General features: G+C 34.5%; 1 protein-coding gene across 6 annotated transcripts in view; it reads right to left on the reverse strand.

Annotated features, from left to right (window-relative positions):
• Window positions 1–2,021: 2,021 nt before the first annotated feature.
• Window positions 2,022–19,092, reverse strand: part of PCDH9 (protocadherin 9) — an 870,283-nt gene continuing 853,212 nt past the window's right edge. For all 6 annotated transcript variants that reach the window (XM_074329354.1, XM_074329353.1, XM_019712377.2 and 3 more), the window contains one exon: window positions 2,022–4,240. In XM_074329354.1, the coding sequence (XP_074185455.1) occupies window positions 3,867–4,240 (374 nt within the window). In that variant the 3' untranslated portion in view covers window positions 2,022–3,866. The remainder of the gene's footprint in view (window positions 4,241–19,092) is intronic.

Below are 19,092 nucleotides of genomic sequence, written 5' to 3' on the forward strand. Positions count from 1 at the left end.
AGTGTCAAGAAACAATAACCTATAAAAGCCGTGACCACATACCACAGTTTAAAATTTATACTATGAATGAACTAATGTGAACGAAATATCATAGTGATAGTCACTAAGAGAATAATTTTACTCTTTTTCAACAGTGAAAATCCTGATTGATATCTACTAAAATGTATACTAGTAGTTGTGAAAGAGGAAAACAGTATATAGAGAATTCATTATGGAATCACTGTGCCTTTAAGAACACAGAGAGAATTTGAAAGCAATCTCTTTCAAAAGAACCAATGAAGGAGTTTCCTTTAGGGAGAGAAGATCAGCTCTGTTTAAAACAAAGCAGAACAATGAAGCATTTTTAGGTTGGCAACACCGCTCCTCCTTTTCCTAGTTTGGTTTGCCCTCTTAAGAAGTAACACACTGGCATTCATATTAGAATTGAAACTGACAAGGCATTCCTTTCATCCCTTGCTGCCAAAACTCCTCACTACTAATAATTAGCCATTCCTGGCACCTATCCAAGGGAGTTTAATAAATACTAGAATGGCTTCTGGGCCTCAGCTGCATTTCTAGTGTTAGCTAAGGAATGATGGGGGGTTGGGAGCACCACTCCATGCTGAATGAGATTTGCTGAATAGCATCAGAGCAACAAAATGAGTACTCCGTTGTCTATTAATGAATGACCATTGTGTAAATGTATATTTTATGTTAGTGTATGTGTAGAAATGCTCATTCAAATTGGTCATAGTCAACTTTATAAAGTTTATTTATACCTGTTTTAGAAAACAGGTTAGTGTATATCACTGTGATATTTGATAATCCCTCTAAAAAAAGTCATTTTTTAAATACATTTCACATAGGTGTGCTTTCCCAGGATTTCCAGATAAATGACGGTTCGTGATTTTCAATGTCTAAACAATGATGATATTTAAGAAATAGTCATTATAAATGCATTATTTTATTTATGTGATCAGTGAATTCTTCAGTACGGTTTGTGATGTTATCAATCCTAAATTTTCACAGAGCATATAACTGAATGCCTTGACAAGAGCAGCTATTTCTATTCCACTCTTTGTTCAAAGGAAAAAAATATGAGATGAATTATTTTAGTTTTTCTCATCCTTTATTCTTCAAGGCAGAGGCGAATGACTTATCTGATTGCTAAAAAAAAAATAAAAATGGAGAAAGGAACTGTATAGGCATGCATTTTGTTGTTGTTGTTGTTGATTTGTTTGTGTTTTCCAGAATGACCTCTTTTTAAGATTATTTCGTTCTTTGTGTCCTGGGGCAGGTTCCTGTGAAGGACAGGGTAATGGTGCTATAGGTATACATCAGAATAATGGATAAATCTGGCTTATTCAGAGGTGAAAGTCACGGTATCATGTACAGCCGCTGTTCCAAGCACGTATCTTTACCTCCACGTCTCTATCTCCTGAGTCTTATTTCTGAACTCTTTAAAAGCTCTAGAGGAAGAACCAGCCTGCTTATTTAGCCTACAACACAACTGATCCAGTCGCTCCATGGTGAATACAAATGGCATATGTATGAGTGAGTCTTGACAGCTTTCTGTGCCTATTTTCCTAATCTGAAAGAACATATAGATGAAGTTTGGGCCTTTGTCTCAAGCCCTTAATCCCAAAATGGTCCTTTCTTGCCATAACCAACAGTGAAATATGTGAGAGTTTGTTTTATGAAATCTTATTGAAGACACTAAGAGTCAAGGAGATAATCTTACTAACTAACCAGTTCTACCTGCCTAGTTTCTGACTTGGAATTTCACTTTGATGAAACTTGCATGAATCTTTCTGAGAAAGTGAACCAGTCTTCTCCATGAATTTCCCTAGTAAATGATTTACTAGACCATTAGGGGAATTTTACTCTAACGTGTAGCCATATTTTCAGAACATAGGTATTAAATCCCTAACAAGTCTTCCTTCATTTCTAATTAAAAGTTAAGTTTTATCAACATATATTTATCCAAAAATTAGAGTAGAAATCATCACTTCGGATGTTGACCAAGAATTAACACATTACAATCAGGAATTCAGAACATTTATTGCAAGAGCTGAATAATTGTAAATAACGTAGAACTGGCAAAGCAGTAACAAGGATAATTGTTTAGATATTTATTCTGTCGAAGTCATCAAACACCCCTCACAAACCGACAAAAATGTACTGCGATAAGCAATGCACCCCTACCCATTATTTTCCATTATGCTGTGAAAAAATGTGAACTGCTATTTACAAAGTAATTTCATTTTTGGTAAGAACAAATTAACTATCAGATTAGCAAACCTTTTTTTTTTTTTACTTTTTATTTTTTTAACTTTTAAACTGATGTTGAACTGTGGCATTAAGATAACTTTCACTTCTTTCAATAAAGACATTTTTTTTTTGCATGCTATTTATTTGTTTAAATCATCTGTCATGCCTTAACAAAAACCTCCTAAGAATGTTCGAATTTGGATTTGTTTTGCACGTGCAACTGAGATCTTATTAACATTAGTTGTCACTCTGTTGGCTTGACCTAAGTGACAAGATGCTGGTACCTGCCAGGCATTGACCAACTATGATAACAAACAGTTAAACAGCAATAATTAGAGATTTATCCCTTTTTTCCCCAACTACCCTACCTGGAGAATGTTCTGTTACATCATGAAGGCACAACACATTAAATATTTTGTGGCTATGGTCTAACACTTGTGTTACAACAACATTATTGTATATGAGGATCAACACAAACTGCCATTTCAACAAAGTTGTAGACACACATTTGCCCAATTGAAACTATTTTTGAATAGTAATTTTTTCTTTAATATATGTAATTTTGATACATTAGTTTTTCATGATTGACAAGTACATGATATTATATCACCTTCTGAAGGATAACACTTTCCCATTACTCTCTCACTTAATGCTACTAATTAAGTGATTTGCTTTTGCCTACTTTGAAAATAAGGATGTCAAGAAAATCGGTTCTGAATTTCCAAGCTTTTGCAGAAGTCCTTTTTTTATATAAAGTTTCACATTTTCTTTATTTTACACAGAATCCCAGCATTATAAGCTATAATAAAAGAAGAAAGATTCCAGAACCTGTTTTTAAACGCAAATATTTGAGATCCTTTGAACAATGTGTGTCAAGACAGAATGCTAACGCAGAACACCTCACTAAAAAGAAACAACAAAATAAAGACAAAGAGGCAAGTAAACGAAAAAAAGCAAAGAAAGGAAGCAACCATAAAACACAGAATTATGCTACAACATTTTTTAGGTGAACGTTATAAGTACACAAAAGTTGTTAATAATAACTTGCTTCTATTTACAAATACTTTAACACTGACTTACAAGTGTCCACTAATGTTGTTAACAGCACAATAGGTTTAATGCTCATCTTTTTAAGTTTCGTTTGAAGTATAATGTCAAGTATAGTAGTCCCAACACAAATCGGTGACAAAAAGAGCACAATTTTCTAACTGGATATGTTTGTCAGTCACTCTAATCCACGGGACTTTCTTACTCTCCAAATGCATATTCTATTATTCATAGCAGCAGTCCAGGGTCAAACTAAAACACTATTTAAAAATAAAAAACAAAGAAAAAAGAAAAAAAAAGGTATTTTCACAATGGAGAGACCTCTGAAGAATAATCAATTCTAGTAAACAAGATCACATGGCTAGTAGAACTATCTTTTCTCTTATGTTGTAAAACATTGTATCCTCCATAGTGCTAACACAAAGTTATGAATATCCCTGCTATAAGGGGCATAGTTGTAGAGATCTACTGAATACATAAAGCTCTGACACACACAGTATTAGCATGTCTATTTAGATTAAAGTTATTAGTTCCCATACAGCGTTTTTTTGTTTTTGTTTTTTGTTTTTTTAGAGTTGGTGCTCCTTCGGACTCTCAATAGCACCTCCTGCTTGCTTGTACGACTTCAGATTGGCCAGAGGAATGTCTGTCATGTGGCTGCCATTGTTGAAATGGCCTTCATTGGTGCCATACTGCTTACGGTCATTGAACTGGTTCCTGTTGCTATCTTCTTTCCAGGCTCTGGTCAGAGTGTGCCCATTCACAAGCTTGTCCTTCTTGACCCATTCTTTCTGGGGTGCAAAGGTTGAAAGAGGGGATTTAGGGTGTTGATATGGACCCAAGCCTGGAGGCATCCAGCAATTATCCGAGTGACCCAAAACCAAGCACTCTTGAGTGCACATCTCTGTAGCTTCAGCTAATCCACGTGGACCCAGAGGCCCATCTGCAGAGAATAAGAGACAGAGAAAATAAGAAAAGAAAGTGATTAGAATTTTCGTTTGAAATTACCTCCTAGAGGAAAAGTGCACTGGTGGTCTCATTTGTTCATGAAAAGTATAGTGTTAAATAATTCAAAGATATTTTCCCCCATCCTTTTAAGAATAACATACAAGGAATCAAATTTCTTGTGGAGGCAAAAATTATGCATTTTCTTCCTTAAGTCTTTGTTTACATCCAGAAAAATAGGCAGAAAAATAAGTAAGTAAATAGATATATACATAGACAGACAGATGTGGGTAAATAATATGGACTACAATGTATCATTTCTGATCAACTCTTTCTATACCAAATGTATTATTACTAATTTAAGTCCTAATTCTTAACAAAAAGCTCATATTTATGAGAAATAAAAAAAATTATGTGAAATGTTGAGAATATGTAAATGCTACAACTCCATGAAAACAAATTGAAAGACATATTAAAAATACATACTCTAAATGACTATATAAAATATTGTTTCCCATGTTAATATTTGTTGTTTAATATATGGACTCATATAAAGATAATTTTACATTTTAAAAAAATAAATAATCATTTTAAAGAATATTTTAACTACAGTATATGAATAACAGCACACCTGGTCTGTGGGAAGTATTGTGAAATTGAAGTACATAAAGAAACCATTTGCATTCAAAGACAGTATTTCGTTCCTTCTAAGCTTAACTTATTTCTGAGACTTGTAATATATAAAACTATAGCTAAGTTGTCAATTAGATCACATGTAGTTTAATGTTCAGGGGTAAAAAGCCATCATAAATAATTCTCTCTCTCCTTCTCTCTCTCCATCTCTCTCTCCCCCTCTCTTTTTACAAGCAGACAACCTAGAACATGCATTTTAACCATGATTTCAAACATAAACTCTTTTTCTTATTATGTACAGGAAGCCAGCCCTTTACGGAATAATAACAATAGTCAAATAGTCAAGGAAAAAGTTTTGTTGTTGTTGTTTTTCTCCCTTGATTAAACAGTCGAGTGATAAGTGATAGCTTGGAAATTAAGAATTGATTTTATGAATGAGGTTAAGTGGTTAGGTAAGAATGCCTGAGGCATAAAGCATTCTCAAAAGCAGAGAGTCATCAAAGTGCAGAAGAAAATGCAGAAAACATACCAGCAAATTTTCTAGTAAATGATAAAAATAACTAAACAATTGAAATATAGGTATTTGCTAAAACGCAAGTTAGCACTACTAACATTTTCTAGTACCCAATAGTTGTGGGGGTTTCATATTATCATCTACTTGTTTTAATACAAATCTGGCTCTTTCTTGCGTGTGAAAACATACCTGCTGAGATAGGCAATGGTTGATAGCAAATACCTGAGATCACAAAACAGGCAACATCAGAACGGACATTGGATGTGAAAAAATACGTCTCAAATATACTCTTTTATAAAAAATCAAATTTTAGTCATTTTTTCAATCTAAAATCTATCTTTTAGGTTAACCTTAAAATTCTTTCCCATCTGACTTGTATCCCAATTCCGTCTAAAGCAAACAGTTTTATTTTGTTTAAACACATGTCTGTTACTTAAAAAGTATTTCTCTCATAAATCTCATCCAATGATTACTATCTTCCTAGGATGTTTAATTTAAACTTCTCTATGGGCGTTTTTTTTTTTTTTTTTTCCCTCCACAATCTGCCCACATTTTAAAAGTTCAAACCAATTTCTCCCTTTTAGGTTTGCTTCCGTGTGCTCAGTGACTCTATATCCACAAAGCTAACACATTTTGCTCAAACCAATTCATCCTCTCACATTAGGTTTACAAGCTTAGAAGATGCTTTTCACCTGGCCTATTTTCATTTAATTACTGACTCTTTCAAGGGTCAACTTGTTTCCCACATGCCACAGAAACTTCCGAAACTATGTGTATTCACATCTCATAAAGGTATGTACCTGGAAGGTTTCCACAGATCCTCCCTTACTGACAAATAGCAAATTTCCTAATTGAGCTCCCTAAGCTCTTACCTTAATGACATTTTTTTTTTTTTGTCTTTCGGGGGAGTTTCTGTACATTCATGAGTATCTGTTTTCATTGTTGTTTTTTCCCCAACTAGATTTAAAATCAATTGGTGAAAATAAATAAACAAATAAACGAACAAAAAAAAAACACACCACTTATCGATCTTCTGATTCCTCATAGTCCTAAGAAATAGTGATGATCTATGAATAATATTAATTGGTAATAAAAATTTTATGAGGTTGAAAACGTTCTAAGACATTATTACAGATATCTTCCCCTTAATGACCAACATTATGTAATTATAATTGAACATGCTGATTTCACAAACATTAAACCAAAAGCTTCCTTAACAGCAAATCTCTGCCTAACAATACTTTGTGAATTAATAAATGAATTATTTAACTTCTCTGTTAAATATATTCACTCTTTTCTAGACATCAATGGAAATAAAGCAGTTAATCACAAATTTGATGAATAATATATCTTGAGGCCAACTCTTAATCTTTACTTTTCCAGAACCATTAATAAGTTTTTCTGTTCTTGTTAATATATCCAAAGGTGAGGGTGGGGGGAGGATGTTTTCAGCTGATAGAATCAGTTTTTCATGGAGTGCATCAAAGAGAGAATAGAGAATATGCAAAGTTGTTTCTAATATAGCCTCATCCAATATGCATTGTCATCTTACTAAATCAAGAAATATCATTAAGGGGACAAGAACTATATGTTTGTATATCTCTAAGTGTATGTGGACCCTTAGTCTTCAGCACTGAGTGACACAGTTTAACCAACAGAATATTTTTTTTTCAGAACCAATAATATTTCTTTATTCCACAAATACTGACTGAGTGTGCACAGCTGACACTGTGACAGGCATCAAGAATATAGCAGTGAATAAAATAGACGTCAACACTAAATTCATGGAATTTTTCATCTATGAAAACAAATAATTGCCTTAAAAGTAGTGAACTGAGACAGGAGAAAAAGGTGTCACTGGGCAGGAATAAGAAGCAGTTAATGACTTAGGGAGGCATGTCCCTTTACAAGGTAACAGAGGGACTTTGTTCCAAGCTACATCATTTCTACCGTTTTCTGAAAGTTCTTCTGATAGATATCTAACAATTTAAAACATTTACAGTTAAAATTGTTGTGTACTATAAAAGGCCGTAAACTTACAAAAAATAAGTTTCTGTCCATTAAATTATATTAATTGCTTTTTGAGAACTGAACTTCTTATGATTCGTGCTTGTAAATAAATGTGAAGGTTTTTGATAAAGTCTATAAATATATTTAGAGACGTTTTATAGATGCTTAGATAAGTGTTTTAGGTAGCTTATTTTTGTACAAGATTTAAAAATCCATCAAAAGGCGGAACATAATACAATGACACAGATGAAAGCAATAAGCTTTTGTCACTTAGAGTTCCAGAAAAGAAAAGGCCACCAGGCCTGGCTACACAGGGGTTTGAACCAGAAACAGGGTCACAGCAAGCTGGAGCTGTGGGACCAACTTCTGTACTGCAAGTAGGCTGGGGTTAGCTAACTTCCCAGAGTTCTCTGTGGATGGTCACTCTAAATGATTAATTTCTCAGACTCCAGGGCATAGAGGCTGTCCCAAGTCTTCTGGTAGCTGATCTCTGGACAGTTAGGATGGGTGATTAGTGACCTAGGAGTTTGAGAGCTCCAGGCAGGGAGTGGTGGAGTGTGGACTTACTCAAGAAGGGGCACAGACCACTTTTTGCCAAAACCTCATTACTGTTTCTAGAGATCATTATTTTTTTTCACATTTTTTTTTTAAATTTATTGGGGTGACAATTGTTAGTAAAATTACATACATTTCAGGTGTACAATTCTGTATTACATCATCTATAAATTCCATTGTGTGTTCACACCCAGAGTCAGTTCTCCTTCCATCACCATATATTTTATCCCCCTTACCCTCATCTTGTTGCCTTGGTTATTCATGGCAATTACTGATTTATTATTTCTCTTCCTAGACATCTACAGGAGTGGCTTCTGCAACAGGATGATAGGAAGAGGTCTTTCTTTTGTTTTCTAGTACATGTTGGTAGAATGTCTTATTTTCGCTCCGACTGCAACCTTTTTTTGTCTTTCACACGGTAGTGCTATGTTTTCTCTGCACGATTCCAGCTTCTCACACAATGGGAGGATTCCCAGGGAGACGGGCTTCTCCTCTGTTAATAGTTTGCCTGGGTCACAAGGCGCAGTGTCCGTGTGGCTATGGGGAAAGCTTTTGAAGTTCCAAAGCTCTTGCTGCACCAGATTCAGAGCCCGTATGTTTCAGCAGTTCTGTTTCCTCCTGCAGGGATCCGGCAAGATAGGTGGGGCCAGGGGCGGGGTGAGTTGTGAGAGGTGGCCCATAGCAATGGCGACAACCACCACTGCAGCCTGTCCTGCTTCCACAGCTCCCTCCCCTTTGCCAGAACTAGTTGGACTGAGAATCTATTTCTGCCACAGTTCTCAGAACAGCAAATATTCTGTTCCTTTGATCTGACACTGCTACTGTTCTGCTTCAAGCATTGGGCAGGTGGGGGCGGGGCGAGCTCTGGGAGGGTAGGGAGGGGGTGGCTAGTCTCAGCACCTAAGTCTTCTGTTCTCTGCTCCGCAGTGAGGGCTTAAACCACTGTTTTCGGCTTTCTTCCCTCAGTCTTTTCTTCCAGGTCTCTGCCGTGAGCATTGGGTTCAGCTGTGTTATATGCTGTCCTCTCAGCCCTGTGGGCCACAAGCGGAGCCCTAGCAGTATGAGTTCTTCCCTCTCCCGCAGCTGCAGTAGTTGAGGGATACAGCAAGCTCGGAGCACTGAGCTTGGTCTGTGTCCTGTGCCCGCACGGCTCTGTCTCCGCACTTCTCCCTTCCCTCCTCCCCCGCTCGCGAGATTTGCCCACCTTTAGGTGAATTCAATAGTAGGCCTTTTCGTCTTGCCTGTCTGCTGTGCAGGGAGTCCTTTGTGGAGTTATTGTTGTTCGATTAGTTGTAAATTCCAGGGGAGCTTTACAGAGGCTCACCTCATGTCGCCATTTTGATGACCTCTTTCCATTTTTTTTAATAAAAAATTCAATAAGCAAATTGATTATGCCCTGAATAATGTGAGCTGTATTGTTGGAAAATATACTTTGCTTTATACTTTGTTAATTTTTATTTTAGGACCTGATATTAAACAGGAAATATTTTACTTATTTCTTTTTGTGTGTGTGGTGGGGTCATATATATATATATATATATATATATATATATATTTCATATAAATATACATATATACATATGCATATATATACATATACATATACATATATATGTATATATATATATATATAATTCTTGTAGTTGCCCTGATATTAAAAGGGAAACATATATATATGCATACATATACATATATATGCATACATATGTATATATATGTATATATATGCATATATATGTATATGTATATATGTGTATATATATACATATATGTGTATTTGTATAGATATATGTATATACATATATATATGTATATATATAATTCCTAGTCATTGCTCTGATATTGAAAGGGAAACAAAACGAAAACAATGAGTTTTACTCTGGGAAATAACAATGCTTCCAAGTTGTCTTTCATAAAGTCTGTTTATGAATTGGTGTTTAAAAAAAAAAACAATTGGATGATGAATTACTGGAAGGAACAGTCATTCAATGAGTTCCCTAAAACAGTCTCTGTACTTTAACAGTTTGCAATCTGAAGCTTGTTAAATATTGAATAGTTTCCAATTTATTTCTCTCATTTTAAAAAGCACTCACTTAATTTTCTTATGCTTTCAAAAAGAAGAAAACCATTCTTTAAAAAGTATTGATATTGAATATTTTCACTTTCAAAATATTATTAAAAATAATCTATGATTTTCCATGAAATACATAGGATTTAAAATATCAGGAAATTGTTGCTAACACTGCAAAATGTATATGTAGAAATACCATATACTTAATCTTTGACATATGATTATTTTTAATGTTATCACTGTAAGTAATTGATAAATAATTATATTTATTTTTCATTCATATATTTCCTCAACATTTATTTACTGAATACTTAACATTCATCACATGAATCAGACATTGTGCTGGTTCTTAATAAATGTCTTGAGATTTTACACATGCGTGTTTGTGCACACTCATGTATATATTTTCCTGTTTCTCCAATTTTATCATATATTTTATAATATCCTATTTATTTTGCATCATACAATATCTATTTGGAATCCAGTTTAGGATTCCAAATACTGAATATCCTCTATAATTTCAATATTACACCAATTTGTTTTCTTTCTCTTAAAAATAATTACAATACCCCATCATGGAGTTTTAAACACTGAAACATTCAATGTTGCTCCCTTTCACAATCTGCAATCCATGAGTTTGGTTATTTTTCCTGGTCTTTAAATGTATAAAGATACAAGCGCCGGTAAAACTGTCTCCGCATTTAAATAAATTTTGAAAGCAAAAACCAAAGCCCATAACAAAACGGTTCTTGAAAGTTGTCTCAGTTAATATTCATACCAGGTTTCATTGTATTTCCATCTCCATCTTTATACAATTCAAGTTCTTACTCAAAACCAAACAAAATACTCTTCCTATGGTTTAGGCAACAGCTGTCAGAGAGCTGCTTGAGTTGCTAACTTTTAAAGATGCAGGTTTGAAATGTGAAGCAATCCAAGTTAATGGATCTCCAGCTATACTTAAATGGTAGCATACTTGAGTGAGCCTTGATCTCATTTTATTATACCTGGAAGCAGAATTGTTACTTCATTGATTAACTCACTGCTGTAATTACAAGTAGCTTCTGGCCTGTTGACCACCTGCTTTTCAACCTGATGAAACCCTGTAATTGAAACTCTTTAATTCAAAAGTTAGAGACTGATACTCAAAAGAAAAAAAAAAAAAAAAAGTGAAACCTTTCCTATTCCTGATTAGATTTCATACCATATGAAAGTTTGGCCTTTTATGTGAATACATTTTCCTTAGAATGTTTACTGTTGGTTAAAATAAGACTACACAGATTAACAAAATTGAATTATAAAATAGATCAGTCCTTTTTGTATCATGTTGGATCAAATACATCACATCTTACTCAATTTTTCATTTTGTTCAATTTTGATTATAGAACTATAACTCTTGCATGCAAAACACACCTAATTGTCATGTCTTAATAGCCTTGTTGTGGTGAGAACTTATATCGCTATTTTTACGGAAAATCTGTTCTTATGTTCCAATTCTGCCATATGTCCCAAGGTATCACCCTAGCAGCAGCGTAGTATGCCAAGAGTTGTGCATCACTAAACATCTTAAATTGAAAGATACATCCACTGATTTAGATTTGCTGAAGCAGTTTCCCTGATACTTAGGCATAGTGAGAACATTTTTCAAGTTTCATGTGGGTCTTTTTCTTATAATTTTGCTTTGCACTTGCTGTTATTAATATACCAGGGAAAATCAACATTTTATACCTGCTCCTTGCCTTAATTCATCTCCTAATAAAATTTCAGGGAAACAAATATTCTCACCCACTATATTTTCAGTTAATTTTCATATCTTTAGGAGTCCAATACAAGAAAATTTAGTGTTTTTATTAGTTCATTTTCACCTTTATTTATTTATTTATTTATTTATTTATTTATTTATTTATTTATTTGAGACAAGGTATGACAACATAACATTTTCTTATCATTTTTGTGGATTATTTTGAATGCAAGGCTACAGCTAAATGTTTATGTAAATCTGAAGCGGGGCTAAAAAATGTTAGGGGAAATCATATGATAGGAACCCCTACTATTCACTATTCCATCCTAATTTTCTCAGTTTCTATATTTATTGAACAGTTACTATTACAACTCAAATTAACTAATTTGCTTTCAATCGAAATATAGTAAAACTTAATTTTGAATATGAGGGTTGTCATGATAAACAGAGGAAACTGTTCACCATTGTCCACATTCCCTTTTCTATTTCAGATCACTTTATACTATGCCCAATTGACACTTTTAAATCAATTTTCATGGGAATAAATATTAGTTATCATTCTCCTCTTATTGTAGAAAAACAAAGTATGTAAATTTCATTGCCATTATAACTCAAATTTTTATATGAAATAGTATAGCATAGTTATGAAATAGTATAGCATATCTAAATCCAAAAATAGACCTGGCAAATTTTAGTATATTTATGGAAAAAATATTTTTCATTAATTCATTCATTCAGTAATTTTTATTTAATCTCATGTTAGCTTCAAGAGATTGCTGCATACCATATCTAAATTCAGAACCAATCCAGAAATTTCAAGTCATATGGTCATCATAGCTAGGGCAAACAGAGAAAAATAGATGTGAGCCCCATTAAAACAACAAATTAGCATGGACTTTGTGAAAACAATGTTAGATTCTCTAGGTTTTAGTCTCTCATCTATAAATTGAGAGTAAAAGACTAGATTTTGATGCAAGATTTCTACCATTCTCTTATTCTTTTATTAAACATCACTGTTGTTTGTCATGATAATCAATTTTTTCAGCATTATATTCATTTTATCATGCCCAAGAGAGGACAAAGAAATTTGTTAAGCCCAAGAGAGGACGAAGAAATTATAAATCAATTGTTCCTGTAGATTACTCTGTTACTTAGGCCATATTTAGATTTTGGAATGTGAAATTATATGTAGAACAAGAATTATATTTCTAAATCCAAGTAAACACCTAATGGTTTGATCAGAGCTTTCCTTCAAGCTCAGATTTAAACACAACCTTGTGAATGCAGCTGCTGTCACCTTGAGAAACAAACGCAAAAATCCCACACCACCAGGATTTGACAAAACCTTGGTTAACAAGTAAACAAGGATTAAATGTTTTACACGTTCCTCATACAGATTTTTTCCTTGGTCACAGATGAAAAATCAACATTTGCACATGGAGACAGTCCAAATACAATAATGCGTGGCCAGCCCAAGCAGCAGATTCTCTGCTGGAGAGGATATCGCTATTTGGACAGACTTTACAGCTCACAAAGAATGGAGAGCACTTCCTTATAAATCTTTAGCTTTCTTCAGCATGGCATGAATATCAGCTACTTTTTTCTCATCTGCTAAAACTAATTGCTGAGAAGAAAATTATCTTTGGTAATTGTAAATATTCGCCATTAGTATTTGACATTGCAATCAATTGAATGACAGTGGTCTAAGGAGATAGGCTTTCATTGATTATTTCAATTAACTTTCAAATTTTGACCAAATTGCTTCATGTGAAACATTTATTTACATTATTGTAGATCATGTTTATTTTCTTCTATAGTTTACCATAACTTTTACTCATATCTGAGGTCTTTCATTTAAAAAAGTCATTCAGGTACTGATATTTCCTGAATTATTCTCCATTTCTTACATTTTGAATTATTTCTCATGATGCATGCAAATATCACATGATGCACAACAAGTTTTAAAGAGCAAATCTAAGGTGTTAAGGAATGCAGTGATTATTTAGGTTAATTTCAGACTGGGATCCAAGTTAAAAATGAAGAAGTGACCTTTGTAATCTTTTGTCCCCTTAAAACACTTTCAGTTGCTTATCTGAACCCGGGCCAGTAGTACACAATATTGTGAAGTAATTTGCCTTTACGAAATGTCCAGTATTTCCCATATTTTAGGTATATTTATTTAAAATGGAAAAAAAAAATCTCTTGGAGTTAATTTTTCATTTGCCTAGTGTTCTCTGATAATTTTCACCTGGGATACTTTTAACCACAATCTCATTTCTCTGTTGTCTCTAGGCTACAGATTCTACTTCCCAAGGTCTTCAGAGGGCATAAAGAGTAATCCAGGAAATTAAAACATTGGCCAATTTGGGGGAAAACACTTTACTAATCCTCTAACTTAATGAGTTAAAGATTTAATAATTCACATATTTTATGAGATGCCTGAGGATTATATTTTAAATGGAATAAAATATCAGTTATGGCGCATGTGATTTGTAGGGGTGTGGTGTGTGTTTATACTTGTACTGTCTTCTTATCTCTTTGAGTTAATATAGCACAGACAAGTGCTTCTCAAACATGAATGTGCATATGAACCACCTGGGGAAATCCTTAAAATGCAGATTCAGTAAATCTTGGGTGAATCCTGAGTTCCCTCATTTGTAACAATCTCTCAAATGCCACTGCTGAAAATGTTCAAGGACCCCACTTTCAGATGCAAGGACACTGGGGACTTACCTGTCTTCATGCTCTTCTTTCCTAGTGGTCTAAACAATTAAAGTTGTCAAACTTGTGCGTGTAGTAGAGTTAGTCAGAAGGCTTGTTAATACATAACTTGCTCGACCTCATCCAAGGATTCAGATTCTGTAGCTCTGTCATGGAGCCCAAGAATATTCAATTCTAACAAGTTCCCTGGTGTAGCCACATTTTTCTGATTTTTCCATTCTATCACTAGCCTCCCTGTTTCAGCTTGCTTTGAGGGCACCAGGACCTTTTCCAGACTCCTAAATGTTGGACTGCTCAATGTTTATCTACACTCTCTCGAGGTGAACTCTCAGAATTATGTGGCCTTAACATATCATATATATGCTGGTAATTCCTGAATTTATACTTCAAGCCCACTATCTTTTTCCTGGGTGTGGGGGATGCATATCAGTATATCTGACCACCAGCTCTTTGCATCATTTGGATTTCTAACTGGCATTTTGAAGTTACATAATTCTTGCTAATTTTTCTTCTCTAAACCTGTTTTTCTTCTTTCATTTACCATTCTGGCATATAACACAATGATCACTTGTTTGCTCAATTCAGAACAACAACAACAACAAAAAAAAAAAAAAAAAGGAGAAAAAAAAAAAAAAGGAGTAAGCCTTGGCACATTAGACAGAAATCTAAAATACCTCCCCTCTCGATATTCCCCAGCACTCTCCCCAGCGATATCATATGAATATGATATCACATAAGTGACCATGTTAAATTATATGCCTACTATGGATTGAAGGATTGTGTTCCCCCACCACCTGCCAAATTCACATGGTGAAACTCTAACACCCAATGATATGGCATTTGGAGTTGTGACCTTTGGGAGTTTATTAAGTTCAGAGGAGGTCATGGGGTTCCTGGGGTCCTCATGATGGGATTAGTGCCCTTATAAGGAGAAACCAGAAAGAAGTTCTCTCTTTTGCTCTGCCATATGAGGACAGCAAGGAGCCAGCTGTGCAAACCAGGAACAGAGGTCTGACCAGACATTAATTTTGCTGACACCTTCATGTTGGACCTCCCAACCTCCAGAACTGTGAAAACTAAATGTCAGTTGTTTAAGCCACCCAGTCTATGGTATGCTGTTATAGAACCCCAAACTAAAACAATGGCAAAAGGGTTTTTGCAGATGTAATGAAGTTACTCAGAGACTATTAAAGTTAATTTTTTATTGAAAGAGCTTATTGGGTGGGACTAATATAATCACCAAAAGCATGTGAACACTTGAAAAGCAGGGAGTTTCTCTAGTTGGTAGCACAACGAAGCTCATATCTAAAGCCCAGGAAGGATTTGGTGTGCTATTGCTGGCTTTAAATTTGGAAAGCACCAGCTGGAAAGGAGCTGAGAGTAGCCTCTAATTACTGAGAGCAACCCCCAGCGGGCAGCAAGCATGACAACAGACATCTCAGTCCTACAACCACAAGGAACTGGATTCTGCCAACAACTTGAATGAACTGGAAAGTAGATTGATCCTCAGAGTCTCCAGAGGGGACTTAAGCTTGGCTCATACCTTGATTTTGGATTTGACAGCCTATTTCTGAGGTAATAGATAGATGAAAAATGAGATAATACATATTTATTACTATAAGCTGCTAAATTATGGTAATTTTGGTACTCTGCAATAGAAAAGTAATACATCTGTCCTTTAACCAAGTCACACAATCAGTCAGCAAGTTCTTTAGCTTATCTACTTTCCTGCAAACCCACCAGCCCAAGCCCCACTAGTACATCCTAACAGGACTCCCTTCTTCTGCTCTTTTGACATTCCATGCTGCAATTGATAACAAAAGGCATACATAATACTTATGTTAATTTTCTATTGCTTCTGTGAAAAAGAAAAAAGAAAGAAAGACAGAGAGAGAGAGAGAGAGAGAGAGAGAGAGAGAGAGAAAGGAAGGAAGGAAGGAAGGAAGGAAGGAAGGAAGGAAGGAAGGAAGGAAGGAAGGAAGGAAGAAATTACCACAAACCTAGTGGCTTGAAACAACATAAATTTATTCTCTTACAGTACTGGGGATCAAAATCTGAAATTAATTTTGTTAGGCTAACGTGACGATGTTGACAGGGCTGATTCCTTCTCTGAGGGGAGAATCCATTTCCTTTCGTTTTTTTTGTTTGTTTGTTTTGTTTTGTTTTTGGTTTTTTTTGCTTCTAGAAGCCATCTGTATTCCTTGGCTTCTGGATCCTTCCTCCATCTTCAAATCATATCACTCTAATCTCCACTTCCCATATCACATCACCTCCTCTAATTCCTCCTGCATTCCTCTTATAAGGACCACTGCAATTATATTATATATATACTGGTGCATATGTGGATACACCAGGATAATCACCTCATATCAAAACCCTTAATTTAATCACATCTGCAAAGTCCCTTCTGCCATGGAAGATAACATAGCTACATGTTCTGGGGAGTAGGATGTGTACATATTTGGGTTCTATAAAGCCTAACACAATATTTAAAGCAGACTTCACTCCTCTGCTTCCAATCACATTAGAGTAAAAGCCACACTTTTACATGGCTCAGAGAGTCTACATGATCTGGCTTCTGCCCAACTCTGAGCTCATAGCCCTCACAGTCTATTCCCCACCCCCTGACCAGCCCTACTCCCTCTGCTCTGTTATACTGACTTCCTTGTTCTGACTCAAATACACCAAGATTAATGAGGTCTCAGGGCCTTCAATTTGCTGTTATTTGTACCTGGACTATTCTTCTCATTGTCTTTAGAGTAACTCACTCTCTGTTTAGTGATCTATGTTCTCAAATTTGATTCTTCTTTGAGGCATTTCCTGACCATCTTATGAAAATAAATAATACGCTCTACGCAAGTCACTCTTTATTCCTTACCCAGCTATACTTTTTCTTGATAGCACTAATTGCTACCTGTCACACTATATTTGGTAACAGTCTAGCTCCCACACAGAACGTAAACACCATGAAGCCAGGTAATTTGCTTTTAGATAACTGCATCCTCAACAGCTGTTACCATGGCCTGGCACATTGTGAATAATTATTAGATATATTTTGAAAGAAAAAATAAAGCTGTAGTGAGCCCCAGTGAGCTGACATAAAACCTGTATTTAAACTTTATGCAGCAAATAATTTACATTCAGGAAATAGTTAATAATCAGATAGTATTTACTTGCACATAAGAAACATTGATAAAAGTTCATAGCAAAAAATTCAGTAAGATATTATTAGGAATGTCTAAATATATTCACAAGGACAAAATAACCTATGTGCTAATTTACTCTGGAATTGAAGCAAGTAGAATGTCCCAAAGTAAAACATAATTAGGTTACTACCTATATCCCCCCAAACTACTTAATCATTCTAGAAGGTTCATAATTCCTTTCACCAACAGGGTTCTTTAGATGTCTTCAAAAGTCCAGACTTACAGGATACATAACAAAATAATTCTTTAAAGCCTGCAGACACCAATATAATTATTAGCAATTATTCTGAAACAGAGTTCTAATGAGATGCTGATAACTGTGTAGGACTAAACCTTTTTTGGTGCATGTCTTTACAGGTAAAAAGGGGGATACTTAGAAAAATTGTTTTGATTAGGAAATGTGTTTAAAAACTTAAAAATAGATTAGACTCTCTATAAATATATTCACTTGCAACTATAAGAGATGAAATCACTTTTCACAAATTTAAGGGGAAAAAGGTGATTGAAAAGAGGCTAATATGCCATATTAAATTGCATTAAGAATACCACAGTGAAATTCATTGCTGAAACTCAGTTTTACCTGGAGAAAAACTACCCTAAAAATGTGAGGTATAATGTTATATTTTGAAAGCATTTCCTAAGGGAACTGTTGAAAATGCTATTACTTCATTATTGAAAATGGTCTGTATAATAGAGCATTGTGGAGCAAAATCTTACCCTCTCAGGGTGATGCATAGGATTACCCATTCCAACCTACTTATCTCTGAGTGCACCTTGCAAATCCAGAGAAATTACTTCATTAATATAGGTCTTTGAGGATAAATTTCTCTCTTAAAATAATAAATATTACTGTGAATTTTGTAACATCTATATAAATTAGGCTGAAATTTTTTTTTTTGCAATATATTCTGCTCTACTTATTTTCAGAGACTATAATATTCTGATGATAGAAGGCAAGTTATATATCTTCAGTATTTCACTATTTTGTTGGTAGTTGACCTAAGTCCCAACTATTCAATGGATACAATGTCGTATTTATCATAAAAAATCATTAATCTTCATTATGAAACATGAACCATTTATCTTTTTTGATAGAAAAATTGTGGTGCAGCATCAGTGTACTCTTAACATTGACACAGAAATAGTTAAATAATTTTCAAGATTAAGCTGACGTTTGCATGCAAAATTTTAGGAAAGTTAGTATTATTCTCAGAATAAAGTTTCTTAGTGAATGTAAGCAAACAAAACAGAGAAGATGGACTGCCATTAATTCTATATCTAGAAGAAAACTTCTTGGTAAGCAAAATTTGACCTTGTCTTCTGAGTGGTTGTCTTTTTCCTTTCTCTGGGTTATTTCAATAACATATTTGAAGGAGTTATGGCTAATCACATTTACTTCCTA

Source organism: Rhinolophus sinicus, linkage group LG04 (assembly GCF_036562045.2).
Source record: "Rhinolophus sinicus isolate RSC01 linkage group LG04, ASM3656204v1, whole genome shotgun sequence".
Classification (NCBI taxonomy): Eukaryota; Metazoa; Chordata; class Mammalia; order Chiroptera; family Rhinolophidae; genus Rhinolophus; species Rhinolophus sinicus.